At 49.0% G+C, this 21035-nt stretch overlaps 1 protein-coding gene and 1 pseudogene across 1 annotated transcript in view; both read left to right on the top strand.

Annotated features, from left to right (window-relative positions):
• Positions 1 to 21035, top strand: part of IGF2R (insulin like growth factor 2 receptor) — a 132840-nt gene that overhangs the window by 104406 nt on the left and 7399 nt on the right. The window contains exons 36-45 of the mRNA XM_073022295.1: positions 1463 to 1612; positions 3824 to 3985; positions 5205 to 5412; positions 5765 to 5911; positions 7179 to 7413; positions 8208 to 8344; positions 11273 to 11387; positions 12360 to 12506; positions 13149 to 13336; positions 18948 to 19134. Coding sequence (XP_072878396.1) covers positions 1463 to 1612; positions 3824 to 3985; positions 5205 to 5412; positions 5765 to 5911; positions 7179 to 7413; positions 8208 to 8344; positions 11273 to 11387; positions 12360 to 12506; positions 13149 to 13336; positions 18948 to 19134 — 1676 coding nt within the window. The remainder of the gene's footprint in view (positions 1 to 1462; positions 1613 to 3823; positions 3986 to 5204; positions 5413 to 5764; positions 5912 to 7178; positions 7414 to 8207; positions 8345 to 11272; positions 11388 to 12359; positions 12507 to 13148; positions 13337 to 18947; positions 19135 to 21035) is intronic.
• LOC103240830 (calcineurin B homologous protein 1 pseudogene) lies at positions 13359 to 18941 on the top strand (annotated as a pseudogene).

The following is a 21035-nucleotide window of genomic DNA, read 5'->3' as shown; positions in this document are numbered from 1 at the left end:
TACGTTTGCTAATAGCTAAATATTTTGCCTTGAAAGCTTTGGTTTTATGCATTAAAAAATTATTTTGTAGAGATGGGTGTATTGCTATGTTGCCCAGCGAGGCTGGCCTCAGGCTCCTGGCCTTAAGTGATCCTCCTAAAGTGCTGGGATTACAGGCGTGAGCCACAGTGCCCGGCTTGCTAGCATGTTTTAATGGAAATTTGGATCTTTAAAAATTGTCTCCATGAGTTATATTCATATTTTGTCAAATCCTTGGTATGTTTTAATACTTGAATGTGTCTCACAAGTCATCTGTATTTCTATCTGTATCATCTATTATGCTTTAAAGATGTAAAATATATTGTAAAATATCTGGATGCCCTTTAAAAGATGGACATTATATGTGGCAGTGATATGGGGAGATGTCAGGAGTGAGTAAGGAGATCGGCCACAGCGTGAATTAGCACAGCTCCAGCTCTGTGTGAGACAGAGGCCTGACAAGCTGACTCTCCCCAGGAAGCTCTTTGGTAGTGTCCTTTCTGACAGCGCAGACTGGGGATCCTCGATCGGGAATCATTTCCTCAGAGGTCCAGTCTGCGTGGCCACCGGCTGTCAAATGTTAAAAGGCGTAGAAAGTTCTTTGACTGGAGAAGGTGTGGTGCCACGTGGTCTGAACGTGCCCCACAGTGGTGAATGAAGAGCACTGTAGCTGAGAACAAAATCATGGGGGGCTGCTTACACACACTCACACCCACGTGCACACGCGCGCACGCATACACACATTCATCACATCCACCATTCCTGGCCATTCACCTTTATTTACCTTTTAAAAATAAAAAAAGTTTTTTTTTTCTCATAATACTCAGACTGGTCTTTCGTTTATTTGTTTATTCACTCAAAAATATCTATTGGGCAGCCACTGTGTGCCAGGTGCTGTGCTAAGCAATAAAAATGAACAGTGAACACCACCAGTCCTCTCTCCCAAGGGCATAGCCAATGGGTACTGCTGGGCCACGTCAGTGGGCAGTCCCAGAGCAGCACTGGGCAGTGAGGGTGGCAGGTCAGCATGGAGGTTCTGGCCTTCCCCTGTCAGGCGGTGGGAGGACTGTGTAGCATCCTTGGAGGTTTTTCAGGTTCCGGCCTTCCCTCAGCAGGTGATGGGAGGACTCTGTAGTATCCTTGATGTGACTGGAGAGAGAGAGATTCCTATTGTTTAGGATCTTTGAAAATTGAAGATACCTATCAATAGAACCAACCTCAGAACTAACCTTAGGATCAAAACGATAACCACTGACATAAGGAGGTTACATAGCATCTGTCAAGCCTTCTAACTGGAGTTGGTATAAACCTAGTTTCTTTAGATGCTGCTCATTCTCAGAACCTGTGAGACCTGGTTTTTGCAATTCTGTATCAGTTCTTAATTCCACTCTCCTAGGGAACGGCTAATTTCCTAAAATACTCTTTGCCCTTGCTCTTTGTTTAGGATATCGGCCGGGTCGCAGGACCACCAATACTCAATCCGGTAGTGAATGAGATTTACTTGAATTTTGAAAGCAGTACTCCTTGCTTAGCGGACAAGCATTTCAACTACACCTCGCTCATCGCGTTTCACTGTAAGAGAGGCGTGAGCATGGTAAGTGTGGGCCTGTGATGATCTAGATGCTTAACTGGATTAGTGAGCCAAGTCTAGACAACCAGAAAGTGCATATCAGGTCCAAGGATACTCTTATTCAAAATGACTGCCTTGGATAAGAAGGTACGCTAGTAATGTGTCTGAATAATTTAAACCACTGATTGAAGGCTGAGTGAGCTCCCCGCGGTTAATAGCATATAGAAGCTTGCTGTAATTTAAAAACATAGAACACAAGTATAGAAATGACATTCAGCTTTGACTGCTGATGCATAAAAGTGTCATAACTTTTGTTTTTACTGTAACAATTACTGATTTTATTCTAACTGGGAAGTCAGAAAGACATTTGGGCAGCTGTAGTCATTCAGGACATAGCCCAGAAGTTCACAAGTGACAAAAGACCCCTGGAATCAGAATAACTACAACCAAGTGGCACCTTTTACTTATAAGGAGGTATTGACTTCCATTTTATGTGCATTAAAAAAAGAATACCAGCTTCCATTATAATGAGTTGGGCATTGTTATAAAGAGTTTTTGAGTATGTTTTCTTTTGACCCCTACTCTGTGAGATAAATGGGTAGGTTACGGCCCCCGTTCCACAGGGACTCAGAGCAGCTCTGCAGGGGCAGAGCCAGGTCCCAGCTGCTGCACAGGGGAACGGCTCTTTGCCCCAGGGACACAGCGCCGCAGCCTCTCGTCTGTGCTTCTGAAATCTGTGAAGCTCTGAAAACCTGGGACTCCTTTGACATGAGTGGACTGAGGCTATTCGTGGTGTGGGTTTGTCCCACCTAATGTGGATATTGATACGTCTAGCTACAGAAGTATTAATATGCTTGATCACAGGATCTGGGGGTGTGAGAATTGCCTCTTAAAATCCTAATAAAGATGATGGATTCCAAGGCTCATCTGACCCCTAGGAGTTCAGCTGATGGATTAGGGTCTGTTGGGTGTCTTGTAATTCTGATAAAGATATCCTAATGATGTTTGGGCCTGGAGCAGGTTTGTAAAGGGACTGTTAGACACGGGTGTGCTGACAGTGACAGAAAGTGACCTGGCAGCCGTCTGACCAGTAGGAGAGAGAGTATTTGAGAAGGAGAAGAAAACAGTCCTGCTGTTTGGGGCTATTCCACAGGGGCTTAGAGCACCTCAAAGCCCTTGGATGTGTCCCTGTTCGTGAATCTTACTAGAGTGTAATGACAGTCCTAGTTAGTAAGGAAAGGCAGAGCTGTATTCAGTCCACCCATTTCATCTGTTTATAAGCGTATCTGCATATTTATATAGGGGTGTCTGTATGCCTCTGCAGATGCACACAGCATGGGGCAACGTGGACTTTGCCTTGAGGGGGGCTTCTGCTTTCAGTTCTTCATTCTTTAAAGGACAGTCTTCACTTCTAAGACCCGCCTCATCATAAGTGATGCTCTGTTATCTCACACCACCAGCTAAAGAGTGTGGAACTATGCCTTGCTTTGACACTGCTGCCAACTTGACAAATCAAATTAGCTAATGTGATTTTAGTTAATTCTCATCAGCCGCACATCGAGAGTGATTAGTGTTTACTTGATTTTAGAAATGAGGCATCTTATGCTGAATGTGTGTTCTGGTGTCCCAGAAAGATTTTTAGAAGATTTCTCCTCCCTAGCAGTTTTCATTTTCAATGGAAGTACTTTTACCACTGAATCATAGGGAAAAAGATGCTTAACATTAATTACAAACGGAATTCCTGAGAGCTGCCTCATCTTTTTTTTGTTGCTGTTGAATGAGGGAGGGAATAAATAAAGTGATTCAAGAATACTTGGCCTATGGAATATCTGGCCACGTGGCATCTTGCCCCTTGAATAAATGTCTCCTGTGTGTAGAGACAGTGGATTGGAGCACTTGCGAGGCACAGTGTCAACTTCACAGACCTCGCTCGTGACATTTAAGTCCTCCTCCTTTCTTCTTGAACCTGTAGCACAGAATGTCGAGGATTTCTCTCTAAATAGAGGATAAGACCTGGATTCAGCCAGGGAGCCCCCAGGATATGTGGGGGGCAAGGGCGGGGTGATGTCTGTGCCTTGAAGATGGCATTGGGTCTTTCAGCTGCTGTTGTCCAGCGTCCCTTCCCTCTGAGAGGCCGCTATGGGTTACGCACAGCCCCTGTAGGGGCGTGGTGTGTCACTGCTGTCTATCCCTGTGCCATGGGGTTTTTAAGACCCATGCTCTTCCTGGTGATAGGGAACGCCTAAGCTGTTAAGGACCAGCGAGTGCGACTTTGTGTTCGAATGGGAGACTCCGGTCGTCTGCCCTGATGAAGTGAGGACGGAGGGCTGTGCCCTGACGGATGAGCAGCTCCTCTACAGCTTCAACTTGTCCAGCCTCTCCACGAGCACCTTTAAGGTAATGTGTTCACCCTGGGCGTGCTGGCGCAGGTATACCAGCTGCTGTGAGGCTGCCCGGAGTGTTTTGGATAATGTGGTAGCTGTGAGCTGAGAGGGTGGGTGTGGCCACTGGGCAGCATCTGGGGGCTCTCGTAGGGCATGCCAGGTCTCAGGAAGGTTCCTGGATTGTGTGGCCAACTCAGCACAGCTGACACTTGCGTTGTACCTCATGACTCTGCACTTAAGGCTTTTTGAGGATCAGGTAACCTCATGAGGTGGGTAGTGAGACCCTTTGTATCAGACAGAGAGCAGATGGGGCAGCCTGGAGACATGAATGTAAGGTATCCATGGGGGCAGGGATACCTTCAGCTTTTGGGTGGCTGAAATCTACGGGAATTTAATTCCTCCAGCCTGGCTGAAGATGATCAAGGCAGTTGTTTGCTGACTGTGGCAGCTGTGGGTGGAGGGAGGTAGGAAGTGCCTTGGAATTGAGAGGCACTTGGGCATGTGCCTGCATGCCATCCCAGAGCGGCCTATGCTAGGTCTGTGGGCTGTTGGTTTTACTGATGTGGTGTCGTGGTTGCTGGTGCCTGAGGGCCCCTAGCTCCCTAAGCCTCGATATCTAGGCGTTACCATGCCAGTGCCTAGACTAGGGTATGGAACCCCAGCACCTGCTGTGGCATAGCAGCTGGTGAGTGATGAGCTTGGAGTTTTGGGCCTAGGTGCCAACACCCTGGCTCCTGTGATGGAGCCCTCTGCCTAGGTGCAGGTCCTCCCGACAGGTGTGCAGCAGGTGTGAGCCTTCTGGGCGCTAGGTGGGCCAGGAGAGTCAGGTCCATGCTTCAGCGTGCAGCGTCGGCTCTGCTCATTCACTCCCTTGGCCTGCACAATGCCTTATTACACAGGTGAGGGAGGTGGGGTGAGCCTGAGGCTCCCCGCTGGGTCCCTTCCCACTGAGCTGTGACTGGAGACGACAGCCAGGGCAGTGGATGGCTGAGGGGGTGGCCGAGGCCCCTGGCAGGAAGCAGGAGGAGCAAGCAAGCTGGGCCTAGGGGTTGGGGGAGGCCTCCCAGGGAAAACCTAGGGCCAAGGCGATTACATGACTCTGATGCACACAGAGGAGCCTCTGCCCTTCTGCATGAACCTGCCTCTGGCACCAGCTGCAGTAATGGTTCTCTCTTCACCTTGAGACCTGGGTGCTGCCACCCTGGTGACGGCCACACGTGGTGTTTGTCCAGGTGACTCGAGACTCACGCACCTACAGCGTTGGGGTGTGCACCGCTGCGGCCGGGCCAGAACAAGGAGGCTGTAAGGATGGAGGAGTCTGTCTGCTCTCGGGCACCAAGGGGGCATCCTTTGGACGGCTGCAGTCAATGAAACTGGATTACCGGCACCAGGATGAAGCTGTCATTTTAAGTTATGTGAATGGTGATCGTTGCCCTCCAGGTAAATATTTGCAATGAGGTAAACCTCAAGCTCACAGTAAACTAGAAATTAGATATAGCAGCAGAAAGAAGCTGAGGAGTGGAGCTCCAGGGTCCTATGAGTGCTGTAACCTTGGGCGTGAACGTGAGCTGTTCCTCTGTACACCCCCGGTGTGAACCCTGGTGCGTGAATCACGCTGTGTTCTCTCAGTTGTCTGGTGAGTTTTGGTGGGTGAATGCCAGTTGTCACATAGGTGCTTTACGATGGGCAGCTTCCTTAGGGACTCCTGCTGCATTCTTAGGTGACTGTGCCTGGTGAGGCACAGCTGCCACACTGGTAATGTGGATTATTCAGATGTTCTTCTTCTTTCTAGAAACTGATGAAGGCATCCCCTGTGTCTTCCCCTTCACATTCAATGGGAAGAGCTACGAGGAGTGTGTCATAGAGAGCAGGGCAAAGCTGTGGTGTAGCACAACTGCGGACTACGACAGAGATCATGAGTGGGGCTTCTGCAGACACTGTGAGTAGGAAGGCTCTGCATCCCCACATGGCCTGGGGCCTTGATACTCTCAAGGCTCGATTCACACTGAGACCTTTGTGGATGCGCCAGTCAGTGGCAGGAATTCTCTTGCATAAAATATTTTCTTACTCGAGCTCTTTCCCACAGAGAAACATTTGAATTGCTCTGTAACCGTATCTACAGACCGCAGTAGAGCTGTCCTGAAATGCTGTGCTGGGTGGCTGGCTAGGCCCACACACTAGCCAGAGGGCCTTGTGTCCACATACCAGGTTTTAGCCCTGGTGGTTCAAATGATGCCTCAGCAAAATAAATGTCTGCCATGGGTCTTCAGGATTCTGAAGCTAGTGAGAATTCCGGGAAACCAGGCGACTCATTGACTGACTTTCTGCCATGTGGCAGCCCACATGTGGGGTGGGGTTTCTTGGTGAGCCACACAGCGCCTTGCCCCTGTGGTGCTCAGGAAGTTTCATGAGAGGTGCCAACTGCTGTGACTTGTGTCTACGGACCGTGAGATGGAAGAAATGCATGAAAAATTACTAATTTTCATGAATGTCCGGGGACCATAATGGGATGTATTAAGGAACCAAAGGTGTTAAATTTACAAAGGATTACTATAGCTTTGTTTTGAGGCTTATTTTGACAAAACATTATTCCCTGTTTTCTGAATCACACTTGTGTTTTCAAGTACTTGTAGGTATTGTATTAGTATCTTAATTTTTTTTTTTTTTTTTTTTTTTGAGATGGAGTTTTGCTTTTGTTGCCCAGGTCAAGTGATTCTCCTGCCTCAGCCTCCCAAGTAGCTGGGATTACAGGCGCCCGCCACCTTGCCCAGCTAATTTTTTTGTATTTTTGGTAGAGATGGGATTTCACCGTGTCGGTCAGGCTGGTCTCGAACTGCTGACCTCGTGATCCACCCGCCTCGGCCTCCCAGAGTGCTGGGATTACAGGCATGAGCCATTGTGCCCAGCTATCTTAATTTTTTTGGTGATTAGTAGACTGGTCAAATATTGAACACCCATCTGAGGAATTACCTAGGGCTGTGGGGTTATTAAGAAGTATGATGAAAGGCTGTGCCAAGGAGCTGGATCTGTTTGGAGTCAGGATACACATGAGTGAATCAACATGAGATGTGGCCAGGGCAGCACGTGGGGCATTGCCAGATGGCGGATGGAGTCTGCAGGTGCTCCTGAGGCAGCATGGGGAAGACGTGCGGGAACGTGCCCTGGTGCAGGCCTTGGTCTGACGTTCTCCTGCCTCTGCTCCCCAGCAAACAGCCACCGGACATCCAGCATCATATTTAAGTGTGATGAAGACGAGGACATTGGGAGGCCACAAGTCTTCAGTGAAGTGCGTGGATGTGATGTGACGTTTGAATGGAAAACAAAAGTTGTTTGCCCTCCAAAGAAGATGGAGTGCAAATTCATCCAGAAACACAAAACCTACGACCTGCGGCTGCTCTCCTCTCTCACCGGGTCCTGGTCCCTGGTCCACGACAGAGTCTCGTGAGTGCCTTCCCATCCGCCTGCAGCACCACACCCTCAGCCGATGAATGTCAGACTGCTTGATGATGATTGGCTCTTGGGGTTCTAAGGATGGGAATACCACGCCCATGTGAGGCTGATGGCGATTGAGCTGTGGCTGCTCCTGGAAGCAGCCTGCAGTGTCAGACCTGGCACAGAGGGTGATTCTGAGGTCAGAGTGGGAGCGGGAGCTTTGGTGACCGGAAACGGAGCCTCCGGAACTGGAAGAACCTGGACTCACTGAGTTAGGCCGGGCTCAATTTGCATTTGTGTGTAGCTCAGGTTGTGGGAGGTGTGTCGGCTTTCTTGGGTCTTTGGCAGGAGCTCCTTAGGCTTTGCTGGCTGGGGTCAGCCCATGGTCCTGACCACTCTGTGTGGGGAGCGCCCCTTGCCAGTGCTCCTGGCAAGGCATCACCAAGGAGCAGGGGCATGGACTCAGAGGGTTTAAGTGGCTCTAAGTAAGGTGGGAAACTTGCCAGGATCCCAGCCACTGCCTCTCCCAGCCCCAGAGCCCTTCTTTCTACCACGCCACGCTGTGTTCAGCGTGACCGCAGGTGTGGATATTCCACTCCGAGTGTGCCTGGTTGGTAAGCTCCCTTCTTCAGTGATGACTTCCTTTTGTCCTATTTTTTTAATTGGAAAAGCTACATTCAGTGATGGAATGGAGCCCTTAGTTACAGAACCTTTCTCTGAAAGTAAAGCGAAGAGCCCTCCTGTGTCAAGGGCAGAGACGTCACTTGCTTGCCTGTTTCTTGCCCCTTTGTGTCGTTTTCTAGGTACTATATAAATCTGTGCCAGAGAATATATAAAGGGCCCCTGGGCTGCTCTGAAAGGGCCAGCATTTGCAGAAGGAGCACAACTGGTGACGTCCAGGTCCTGGGACTCGTTCACACGCAGAAGCTGGATGTCATAGGTAAGGCCTGTGGGTCCTGGTCCTTGGTTCAAGGAGCGGCATCTGAACCGGGAAGGTGAGGGTGTTCTCAGGATAGCAAGGAGAGTGAGCATACGCTTTGGTGGAAACCTCCAGATGTGATTGCCTGTCACTGTCTCACGGGCATTTTGGCTCTCCTGGAACATTAAAATAAGTGCCGTTTTGTATTATGTGAGATTGCAGGTCCCAGTCTGTGTGTTTAGAGGGGTTCGGCTATCTCGGGAAAGTGCGTCTATCCAGGGGGAGATCTCAGAATGTTCAGCGTTCCTCTGAAGTTTATGTTCTAGCTGTAGATCAAGTGCCGAAACTGACATAGACACACGTGTTTGTTGAGGCAAGCCAGACGATTGCATGAGGACTCGGTGCAGGTAGTTCAGAGCTACATCTTGGTAAAATGTCTTAACAATTTTGAAAATAATAACGATGCTTTTTAATGGGAAATTGATCTTGTAGTTGGTTGGTGAGTGAAAGATGTTTTCTTTCATTATTTAAAGGTGGAAAATAGAGGTTTCTTAGCTTAAGAGCAATTAGGATTTGTTGGAGGGGCCAGTAAAGGAAAATATTCACCTTTGCCTCTTACGCTGGATTGGGGTTTCCTGAGTTGTCCTGATTCAACTACAGGACTACTTCAGATTAGCTTGAGATGTTGAGATGGAGAAAGAGAATTCCGAGAAAACTACTGTCACCCTTGATAAAAGTCACACGCAGACTCTGCAGGTTGGTAGTGGAGGGAGAGCTGCCGTATATACAGGAAGTGGCGCCCAGACCGCCAGCCTGAGACCCGCCCTCCCCGGGAGGTTCCTAACCGCTTTGGAGGTCAGTGGTTGCTGTCACTCCCACACTGCCCCAGAGGGGGAAGGAGGGAAGGTAGTGGAGGGCGGCTCTCTCCCCTGTCATGTCGCGGTACATACGGGTATTCGACTAGTCTTTCCCCAATGTCAGCCAACTGCAATCACTAAAACACTTAAGGCTTCACTAAAAGCTTGAGGCAGAAGGAGCAAAAGAGAGTAGTGAACACAGGGAGTGACATGGAACTAGATCGTCTGACTTCTCAGCGGTGACCTGCAGGCCACCTCCATTTGGGGAGCACCATTTTGCAAGTCAGGCCTCGCCAGGCGGGAAGAGCTCTTGCTTTCTCCTGGGGCTGGCATTTGGTATCCTGAGCACCTGCTGACTGGAACGAGAAGTAATCTGGTGTCTGACGCACCCAGTGAGCTCTTAGTCTTTGGCACCAGCAAGACAGCATCTGCGGACAGCCACGGTGCCGCCATTGTCCACTTAGGGAATGGACTCCACCCTGTGGGGGTGGGAGGTAGACTTTTGTTTCTGGAACCAGCATGTCTCAAGCAGCTGCGCTTAATATATGTTTAATCCCCATGCACTCCATGGGGCAGTGTCGTCATCCGTTCCACACACTGGGCCCCTGAGGCGGGGAGGTTGAGCCTCCTGCCCAATCGGTATGGGCTGTTTACACTCCTGAAGTCGTTGCTTGTTTGATCCCATATGCCAGAAGTTTTAAAAATTTTCTGCAAAATTTTAGTGGAATTCTTTCTTCCAAAATTTTACACAGAAGCCCAGTATTTAAAACAAATTCAGCTGGAGCAGCTTTGAATTTGGGGCAGGGCTAAGAGCCTAGAGTCCTACCTCCTACCTCACCATCCGGCAGCCCCCCAGCACCTCAGCCTGTGTCCTGTGGAAAACACTCGGGAAGTGGGCACTGTGCCCGTGTTACCTCCACCGCGTGCCCCTGCCTGGAAGAATCTGTGTGTGTGTGATCAGGGTGGAAGGCACATGCTTGCCCTGGACACCCCGTGCCATGCCCTGGAGACATTGTCTGTCCATGCAGCCAGAATGGGCCTGGACCATTTCCAGAACCGCCCCCTGGGCAGCCACGAGCAGCCTCTTGGCGGTGGCTTGAGAGTTGGAACCTGGCGGCCACGCTGCCGCAGTGATACTTGCAGCTTAAAGCGTATACTCGCTTTTCTCTCAGACCCTGCAGGTTCGAGGGTTCAGGTTTTTCTTTTAACGGGTCACTTTTAAAAGACAGTGCTTGACTTAAAGCTAGAAGAGCCTAGAAAACCACAATTGGTCTCTGTTTCTGGCTTTTCACTTTTTCTGTTCCCTGCTGTGTTATTATTGGGAGGCTCACATGAGGGTACCTGTCAGGAAAGCACCTAATAGGATACAGAAATTTTACACAGTTGGAGCAATAATGAAGGCTGCCATTACCCAGGGTCCCACTATTCACATGAGTTTGTCGGGCGCTTTCTATACATGCTTGAGACTTGCCTGCTTTGGACAGTGTCCTGTTCTGCAGGGAAGGCCCTCGAGGCTCAGAAGCTTAGCAACCCAGGGTCACAAAGTGTGGGAGTAGGAGGGTTTGGGTTTGACCCCAGGACTTGGGCTGTGGCAATTGTGCAATAGGCCAGGTGGCCACCCCTGAGCATGAGAATGCAAGAACAGGTCGATAAACCTTTAGGGAGCCAAAACTTGATTTTTTCCTGGTCTTTAAACCAGATTTTTACTCCCAACTTTGAAGCTTCGTTTGTTTGTTTTTTTTTGTTTTTGTTTTTGAGATGGAGCTTTGCTCTTGTTGCCTGGGCTGGAGTGCAATGGTGCTGTCTCAATCTTGGCTCACTGTAACCTCTGCCTCCTGAGTTCGAGCGATTCTCCTGCCTCAGCCTCCCGAGTAACTGGGATTACAGGCACCTGCCATCGTGCCTGAATAATTTTTGTATTTATGGGGTTTCACCATGTTGGTCAGGCTGGTCTCGAACTCCTGACCTCAAGTGATCTGCCCGCCTTGGCCTCCCAAACTGTTGGAATTGACAGGTGTGAGCCAGCGCGCCTGCTTGAGGCTTTTTATAATGTGCTAGAAATAATGTCAGTTCAATCGTTTGTGTGTTTCAGGTGACAAGGTGGTTGTCATGTACTCCAGAGGTTATCCGTGTGATGGAAATAAGACTGCATCCTCCGTGATAGAATTGACCTGTACAAAGACGGTGGGCAGACCTGCATTCAAGAGGTCAGGAGACTGGGGGCTCAGCGCGGGACTGTGCAGTGAGCACACTGGAGGAATTCCTCCTTGGGGTTTTCACGGGCAGGTTTTGGCTGAGTGTTAGGAGGTCAGGGCCAGAGCCATTGATTGTGCTGTATTGGGCAGGGCTGCTCCTTGGGCAGGGCTGCTCCAGGCAGGGAAGACCCCCGGATACAGTGCTGAGACACTGTTGCAAGACCAGTGCAACTTCTCTGGGCTAGCTTGTCTCTTGAACTATGTTTAGCACTGGCTGAGCAGTATTTAACTGGCCTCCACCTTTGAATGTCATAGTAGGAACAAAGGGGCGTTGATTTGCCCCACCCAAGGTGTTCAAGCAGCCTGGCTGGTACCCTCAAGCAGCTGGGACCTGCATCTGGACCTGGGATGTGCTTGGATTATGTTCAGGTTTTCCAGGCCACATTGCATCTGGTGCCAGGGAGAGCTTGGCCAACAGAGGGTGCATGTGAGCTGCTGTTTGTGAACAGAACTGATTCCTTCCAGACGTTCAGTTTGGAAAAGGGGAGACTCAGAAATTGCGAAAGGATTTAGGAATGTATAAGTCCGAGAAGCCTAAAAATCTAAAAATCTAGGAGCAAATTTTTCCAGGTTTTCAATGTTGCGTGGTTTACAAATTTTAAAGGATTTATATTGAATGCTTGCATGCTTTGTCACATTACTGATGTGTGCACCACAGTCATCTTCCCTATCCATTGTGGTGATGAAAAGAAGTGAGTGAAATAACCATCCTTGCTCCGAGCTGCTGTCAGTGTTGAGTCAGGAAGTTCTGCGTAGGCCTGTGCAGCCTGGGGAGTGGGGTCCTCGGGACGCAGCCCAAGTCTTGCAGCACCTTGCCTGAAAGCCAGTGAGCTGCTTCAGGGGCTGCGTGGTGTTCACTGTTTTGCAGTCTTCCCTCGTGTCTGGCTGGGGAGGTGACTGTAGTCTGTGCTTCCCTCCTCCTAGGTTTGATATCGACAGCTGCACTTACTACTTCAGCTGGGACTCCCGGGCTGCCTGCGCCGTGAAGCCTCAGGAGGTGCAGATGGTGAATGGGACCATCACCAACCCTATAAATGGCAAGAGCTTCAGCCTCGGAGATATTTATTTTAAGTAAGTAAAACGTTTTCCTTTTGAGCTGTGAAATGTGTTCAAAATTAAACTAGCAATGCAGCTCTTTCCCTATCGGGGAGCGCTGCAGGATAAATAGGTCTGTGTTTTAGTTACTGTTGCTGGAGTCGTCGTCATCTTTTGCTTAAACTGAGGAAAAGCATTACTCAACCATTAAGTTTTAACACCAAAGATGGTGAATTCTCGTGAGTGTAAAAATAAATCCCCCCTCCTCCTCCCTCACTTCACGATAAGCTCAGGGGTTGAGGCTGAAGCCTTCTGACATGTTTAAGCAGGAATCTTCTGGGCTTACCAGTGTTTGGAAAATAAGTTTCTCAGCGGTGGTACTGGGGCTGCTCTGGGGGGCTGGTGGCCGAGGTGCACAGATAGCACGAGGGCCGTGTGCTGCTGGACATAGCACCTGAGGAAGGTGGATTAGCACTCAGAGGGCAGAACTGGCTGGGGAGAGCCTCTTGAGATGGAAACTGGCATCCTCAGAATCTCTGTGGGGTCACAGACTTGCTGCCCTAGTGCAGGAAAGGAAGCATCGTGGGGTCCTGCAGCGATTCTGAGGACTGAAGGTTTATGTCATGAATGCCTTCTTGAAGGACTTCCACGTCACTCTGGTCTTTTCTGTCTCTTCAGGCTGTTCAGAGCCTCTGGGGACATGAGGACCAATGGGGACAACTACCTGTATGAGATCCAGCTTTCCTCCATCACGAGCTCCAGAAACCCGGCATGCTCTGGAGCCAACATCTGCCAGGTGAAGCCCGACGATCAGCACTTCAGCCGGAAAGTCGGCACCTCTGACAAGACCAAGTACTACCTTCAAGGTAATCCGCGGCTTCCCACACAGGGTCCCCATTAACTTCCTCCGAGGAAGGGGATTAACGTTTTCAACTAACCCCCTTCGGTTGAAATCGCGGACCACTTTTAAAACAAAAACTATGGTCTAATTCTTTGCTTTGTTACGAATTTTGTCAAAATGGATCGAACGACACGTGTCAGACCTGAACATTTCACTATAGGTAAATTGTGTCTTAGTTAACAAATGAATGTACAAAAAAATGAAAACCTGGTCTGATCCAGTGGTTCTGAGGTCAGGTGGAGGCTGAGCGGGGCACAGTCAGAATTACCTTTGATTTGGTTTTAGCCATGACACTTCCTTATTTTGGAATGCCAAATAATATTTGAGAAGGTAAGAGATTTTATATTTGTAAGAAGGATGAAAGAAAGCTGCCCTAAGTGTTAGGATGTAGGTTAAAATCAACCAGGACGCACAGAGGGCAGAATCCAGGGTATGAAGGAAGGTTTTATACTGGCACTAATAAGGATGTTGCCCTTCGTTCCCTCAAATAATCCTGAAAGGTTGCTTTTGTTTTGAACAGATAGTCTTAACTATATACCTTTCATAATTTGATTTTTGAACTGTGTGTGGATGTAATAACTCTTAAAAAAAAAAAATCAAGGCTGGGCGCGGTGCCTCAAGCCTGTAATCCCAACACTTTGGGAGGCCGAGACGGGCAGATCACGAGGTCAGGAGATCGAGACCATCCTGGCTAACATGGTGAAACCCCATCTCTACTAAAAATACAAAAACTAGCCGGGTGAGGTGGCGGGCGCCTGTAGTCCCAGCTACTTGGGAGGCTGAGGCAGGAGAATGGCGTAAACCCGGGAAGTGGAGCTTGCAGTGAGCCAAGATCCGGCCACTGCACTCCAGCCTGGGCGACAGAGCGAGACTCCATCTCAAAAAAAAAAAAAAAAAAAAAATCAAGTGTGTTTAAAGAAAACCCCAGCCTGCTCTGATGTCAAAGAGCTGCCGATCGGGTCCCCTGGGAAGGGAGAGTAGTAATAGCCAAGAAGGAGCGGGTGCCCCGTGCCTTGGTGCTGAGCGCATCTCCACGACGGCAGCACCTGATGGAGGAAAGCTGGGTCAGCATCGCTGCTCCTGGTCACAGATCATAGACAGCGCCCCGGTGCATCTCATAGCACCTGTGGCCCCTGAATAGAACTGGGAAAGTGAATGTTCTGCTTTCTGGGCGGGTTGATGATGGGAAAGTTGATCAGCCTCATTCGCTTGCAGAATTCCACAGCTCAGAGCAATCACTCTGTGTTCCTTTGTTCTCTGCTTCCTCACGCTTCTGTGAATCCTCCAGTCATTCAGAATCAGATGTTGCATGTCACAGGTTGTGCCTTCTCTTGCTGTCCTCTTTCCCAGTGCTCAGTAAATGTTGATTAAAGGAAGGAAGGAAGAATGGTTTAAGATTGTTTCAAAAGCCTTCAGGGGGCCCTATCATGCAGAGAAGGAAAGTCCAGGCTCTCTCTGACACAGCTGGAAGATGTCTGAGAGACTTCGCGTACCAGGGCAGCCTTGCAAGCTGCTGCTCCCACACATGCCTCAGCTATCAGTTTATTCACCAGCTCCCAAAGTCACCCTGTAACCTGGTGGGTTTACACGTGCTGCTCTTGGTGCTGGAATGCCTCGGTCCACCTTCCTCATCCATCCAAACCTACCTCCCGTGCCCCTCCTGGGAAGGCCCACCTTCTCATAGCAGGGTGATGCCGCCTGGTGCGTCTGCAGGATTCCAAACTGCCTCCCGTGCCCCTCCTGGGAAGGCCCACCTTCTCAGGATGACGCCGCCTGGTGTGTCTGCAGGAGTCTTCAGGCTCCACTGCGCAGCACTGGCCGCTTGTCTGGTTCCACGTAAGAACTTCCGTGTTCACAAAGGGTATGTCTAGCAGACCTTTGAGGATCACCGACTTTCCGAGTGCTTGTGCATGCGCATTTAGTCATTCTTGGTAAATAAAATCCCTTTCAGACCTTTTCACTTTCTTCATTCACCAGCCCCAGAAAGTAGCTTTAGTTTTAAGACCTCTTTTCATCTTTCATGAAGAAATGAAATGTCTGCCTCTTCCTGAGGATTGCCATTCCTTCGGGAGGGCAGCAGCTGTCTCTCCTCGACGTGGAGCTGCTGGGCGGTTTGCTCCCCCACACCAGCCCTGCAGAGCAGTGCATTCGGCAGCCCCTGCTTCAGCTACTCCAAGGCGAGAGTGGGGGGCCCTCCCCTGCACCGCCTATCTCGGGTCCCCATCTGTGTATGGACACGTCCGTCTCATACCCTGCACACTCGCCTCTGCATTCCTGGCACCTAGCAGCACCAGCCACAAAGATTTTGAGCCAATGACAAAGGTTGGGAGCAGCAGAGCTCATGCAAGGAGTCCACACAAGGGTTCCTCACTTCTGACACCAACAGCACACTGAACGGTTCCTAAGCCAACTTCAGATTCGCCCTTTTACCGTGACTCACAGAGCTCCCTGGACGCGGTTACGCTCATAGTTACGATTTACTGCAGCAAAAGGATATAGGTTAAAATCAACCAAGATGCACACAGGGCAGAGTCCAGGAGGGAATCGAATTCAGAGTTCCCACCAGCTCTCCCGTGGAATCAGATGTGTTGTGTTCCCAGCACCCACGTGTGGCAGTCAGTGCACATGGAGTATCGCCAGCCGGAGGTGCTCTCCCGAGCCTTGGTGTCCAGAGTTTTTCCCGGGGCTCTGACATGAGCAGGATTGGTCGGTTGATTGCTCAGGTACTGCATGGCCAGCTCCTGCCCTGTATCCTATCATTAGCCAAGGACCAAGGCCAGTCCTCTTTTTGGGCAAGGTTAAATTCTTGCCTTCCCTCCTATCACCGTTGCTTCTGGCACCATTGCCCTGGAGGAGCTCCTGGCACAGTGGTGGGGTCTCAGGCCTCCACCTTACTGTGCGATGAAGAGCTTGAGGAGATCGAGAAGGAGACTGGCCTTTCCCACCGTCAGATCACTCGCCTGTGCAGGCGGTTCAGCAACCTGGACAAAGGAGAGAACAAGACGATTTCCAGGGGATTCCAGAACTTGCGATCAACCCGGTAGGGAACTGGATCATCAATGCCTTCTTTCCAGAGGGAGAGGACCAGGTAAACTTCCGTGGATTCCTGCAAACTTTGGCTCCTTTCCGAACCACTGAGGATAATGAAAAGAGCAAAGATGTGAACGGACCTGAACCACTCAACAGCCGAAGCAACAAACTGCACTTTGCTTTTCAACTATATGATTTGGATAAAGATAGCAAGATCTCTCGTGATGATGTTAAAGGTGCTATGCATGATGGTCCGAGTACATGTCTCCAATGAGCAGCTGGGCAGCATCACAGACAGGACCATTCAGGAGGCTGATCAGCATGGGGACAGTGCCATATCTTTATCACAGACTTTGCTAAGGTTTTGGACAAGGTGGATGTAGAACAGAAAATAAGCATCCGATTTCTTCACTAAAGGACAGACAGCAAACTGTTCCTTGCGGTCTAGTATTTAAGAACTGGAACTTGACAGTCCTCCTGTCCACCAGCCCTACCTCCACCCCATCATTCCCCTTCTCCCAAAGTACCACTGCTGTTACATGACAACCCCAAATATGTTCTGTCCACACAAACTTGCCTTTGGTCTATAAACAGGGCATTACAGAATGGTACACCCAGTCTATTTCTGCTCAGTGTCTATTCACCAGTTCTTCACTTACAAATATTGTCTTCCTCTGTTCTGCTGCTGAAAGCCACACATCCATCCAGTCTGAGAAAGTAAGATAGGAAATCATGCCGAGGAACAGGCCAGCAAAGCTCTTTCGCTGGATGTAGGCTGCACCTGCTGCCTTCCCCGCAGCGAGTCTGCCAGCATGCTTCTCCATCCTTTTTATATGTCCTTTGCTTCCCACTTACGTGTACGTTCAACATACGGTTCACCTAGTCATGCAGTCTTGCTGCTTTTCGTGAAGCCTCAGAATCTCCTCTGTTCTACTTGGCACCCCAAGCTATGCCTGGTATTGTATTTCTGACTTGGTACGATAGTTCAGTGGTCTGGCAGTTTTTATCTACTTTCGTTATTAAATGGGCCCCTGGGATGTTGCCTCCCCAGGAGCCTTTTGGTAACCAACATTTCTGTCAGGAGTATGAGATCATCCTCTGCACTGTGCTCTGTCATCAGAGGGCGGCTGGGTGGACATATTCGTGAAAGGTGGCCTTGGAGAGAGGAGTGGAGTCAAGTCTTCTGGGTCGCTTGTCCACATCACTCTGCTTCTGGCCTCTGATTCTCAACTTTGTACCCATGTGGCATCTCTTGTTAGTGCAGTGTTGACTATTCAAAAAGTAGCAATAGGCCTGCAGGTTTGCTTAGTCTTGGGACGCCATTACCACCAGAACGCCTGCTCTGACAATATGCTTGGGGACTGCCTGATGGCTTTTTGAACAAGGAGGCTGCGCACCCTGTAAAGCCTCCTGCGTTCGCACCTCTGCTGCATGGTTTGTGCCTCAGTGTTTTGTGCACTGGAATGCTTTTCACTTGACGTTTCCAAGTTAGAAAGATTAGTGTTACGGAAGTGCCTAACTTACCCCAGTCCAAAATATTTAAAGATTGTTCTCTGTGTCTTGAAGTTTCGCACAAAATTATTTATGAATTTTACACTTGTCAAATGTTAGTGCTGGAAGCCATAGTCCGCTCCTAATACAAGTCCAAAGCATTGACTGTTGTGTCACTAGCTCCCTGGTTACATTGGTTTCCCAGCTCCTTGTGTAGGCCACTGTTGATCCCTTAGAAACAAGAGGTCTGGCACTAGTAGCACAACCTAAGGTGGCATTCCAAGTCTTTGAGCAAGTCACAGCAGCTTTTCTTGCCAAAGTCAGCTTAGTTTAGACTTCAGTGGTTCAGGCTGTTGCTATCCTAATGTATGTCTCTGTGAGTCTGTTCATTCACATATCTGCCGTTGGCTGACTTTCTTGACTCATTGCTTGCTTGCTTGTTTCCTTGCTTTGGAAAACTATTGGAGATGTGTACATCAGTCTTTAGGAAGGGGATTGTTTAAAAATACCACTGCAAAGCGATAGAAAAGGGTGGAGAACAGGGGAGTAGCCAGGCTGGATGGCTCAAATATAAATGAATGAGGAATTCTTTATGAAGTATCAATTGGACTTTGTGATCGAGTGATGTAATATAGGAATTATATAGAAAGAAGAATATCTGATACTGATCTGTTAGATACTTCAGAGGCTCCTTGATTTGCATATTTGCATAATTAAAATTACGGCCTTTCCCTTCTTTTGGCTGCACAGCAGACTGTTTTAATCCACGATTGTGCCTTCTTGTTCCATTAAAATTGCATCTTCAGTCCATCAATAAATACTCATGGTCAAAACAAAGCAAAAATTCTTTACTGCACACTGAGTAAGGGCAGGGCTCTATCAATGTGCATCGAGTGGCCTCGTAAGCTGTGAACAGAGTGGATGTGGGACGTGGGGTGAAGTCTCTTCTGCCTGATTTTAAGTCTTTGCAAACTTTTTAGACTGTAAGGAGCTAAGCTCAGTCTGTTCGTGAAAATTGGTGGTGACATGCCACGTGTGCCCTTCCTGTTTGACAGACGGCGATCTTGATGTCGTGTTTGCCTCTTCCTCTAAATGCGGAAAGGATAAGACCAAGTCTGTTTCTTCCACCATCTTCTTCCACTGCGACCCTCTGGTGGAGGACGGGATCCCCGAGTTCAGTCACGAGACTGCCGACTGCCAGTACCTCTTCTCTTGGTACACCTCAGCAGTGTGTCCTCTGGCGTGAGTATGACATCTGGATGCTTAGCATTTGTACCCCACATCCTCCCTTGAGAATAAGTGTATGTGTGTTTGTTCCCCAATGTTTTCTTGTGAAATATTCAGAACATGCACCAAAAAATAGAGAAAATGGTAGAAGCAGACCCCACATAGTCAGTGCCCCGCTCCAGTGCTTGTCAGCATCCTGCCACTGATTTTTGGTCCGTGGCTGCGTCACCTCCCACCACCCCCAGTAGCAGTGCCGTTGTTTCCTTCGTGCGTACCGTGCCCTGAATAGGGTCCAGTCAGGGCGCCCCAGCTCTGTCCCTCCACCCCTTTCCCATTGCTGCCTCCCTTTCCTTAGCTCCTGGGAGGCAGGTACTGGTGGTGTCTCCTCTTTGTAATCCTGGAACATCGTTTGTGTCCTAATACAAATGATTGCGTTGTAAAGTTTCACTTTGATTTGAGTGTCGTATTTTTATGTTTGAATGAATGGAAAGCTTACTCTGCAGATCTGGAGAATCAGCGTGGGCACAGAGGCAGCAGTTTCTGCTCTGAAGGAAGGTGGCACCTCCACTGGCTGTCTTGTGTCTCACAGCCGTTTTATACTTTGCCACGAATAACATGTTGTCAGTTGCTTTCCTCTTGGATTTATTGTCTTATGTCACCCCGCCCACCATTTTATTTATTTTTATTTTTTATTTTTTTGAGACAGAGTCTTGCTCTGTCACCCAGGCTGGAGTGCAGTGGTGTGGTCTCAGCTCGCTGCAACCTCTGCCTCAGCCTCCTGAGTAGCTGGGATTACAGGCATGCGCCATTATGCCCTGCTAATTTTTGTATTTTTAGTAGAGATGGAGTTTCACCATGTTGGCCAGATAATCTGGTCTTGAACTCCTGACCTCAGATAATCTGCCTGCCTCGGCCTCCAAAAGTGCTGGCATTACAAGGTAAGCCGCCATGCCCGGCCTGGCCCACCATTTTACATAAGCTTTTCATTCTCTGTCCTGAGACTATAAGATCGGGGGAACATGAATTCTTTTCATGTAATTGTTTCCTTCATGCCCTGTAAAAGGGACCGTAGAGTCAGCAGACGACAGGGGTAGGGGTCATGGGGGAATGAAGATCACATATGTTACATCTTAAATCAGCATTCCCTCCGCCCACCCTTAACAATGGACATGAGCTCAGCAAAAACCAGCTTTGTCCTGCGCTGTTCAGGGCTGTGTACTTAGGGATCCTTAGCTGCACAGTCAAGGAAAGAGGCTTTTGGTTGAAATTTCACTTGTGGTATTTTCAGCTTTTGAATGTTTATGGTGTTCCGGTGAGGTCATTACAAAATGAAAGGATTAAGACTGGAAGTTCTTCCTGAAAAAAGCAAAATGTGAATTTTCATAAAAGATAAAACCCAGCAGGGAACTTTCCCTGCGTTCTCTGTCATTGAGAGGCTGCAACTGCTGTGAGGTGAATCCTGCCTCCTGACATGGCAGCTGGTCTTCTGTGTGGGTTTGAGGGAGCAGCCCAGGCTGGGATCCTGTCCGTGTTGAATGTTTAGAGTTGGACTTCTGTGAGTGGGAAGAGCACCGTTTATAGGGCTCTGGTGTTTGACTCTAAAACCAGAGAGGAAGATTCTCCAGGAAACCTCAGTTTCATGATGTTCAGAACATCAGGAATGGGAGTTATTTAAATCCCTTAGCACACGGACAAAGTAATAAGGACTTTAAAAAAAAAGAAACAGAAGTTGAAACCAAGAGCAAAAACTCAGATGGTAGATTTTGAGGGATGCAGGTACCAGCCGGGGGTGATGTGGAATAGTGCCTGAGATTTTTTTCTTCCCCAAATGTTATCAGTGTTGTACATTGTAAAATCATGTAAGTATGGCCAGATGTGGCTCACGCTTATAATCCCAACATTTTGGGAGGCTAAGG

The sequence above is a fragment of the Chlorocebus sabaeus genome, chromosome 13 (assembly GCF_047675955.1).
Source record: "Chlorocebus sabaeus isolate Y175 chromosome 13, mChlSab1.0.hap1, whole genome shotgun sequence".
Lineage (NCBI taxonomy): Eukaryota > Metazoa > Chordata > Mammalia > Primates > Cercopithecidae > Chlorocebus > Chlorocebus sabaeus.
Note: the sequence above shows the minus strand (reverse complement) of the source record. Positions and strands in the feature narration are given on the sequence as shown.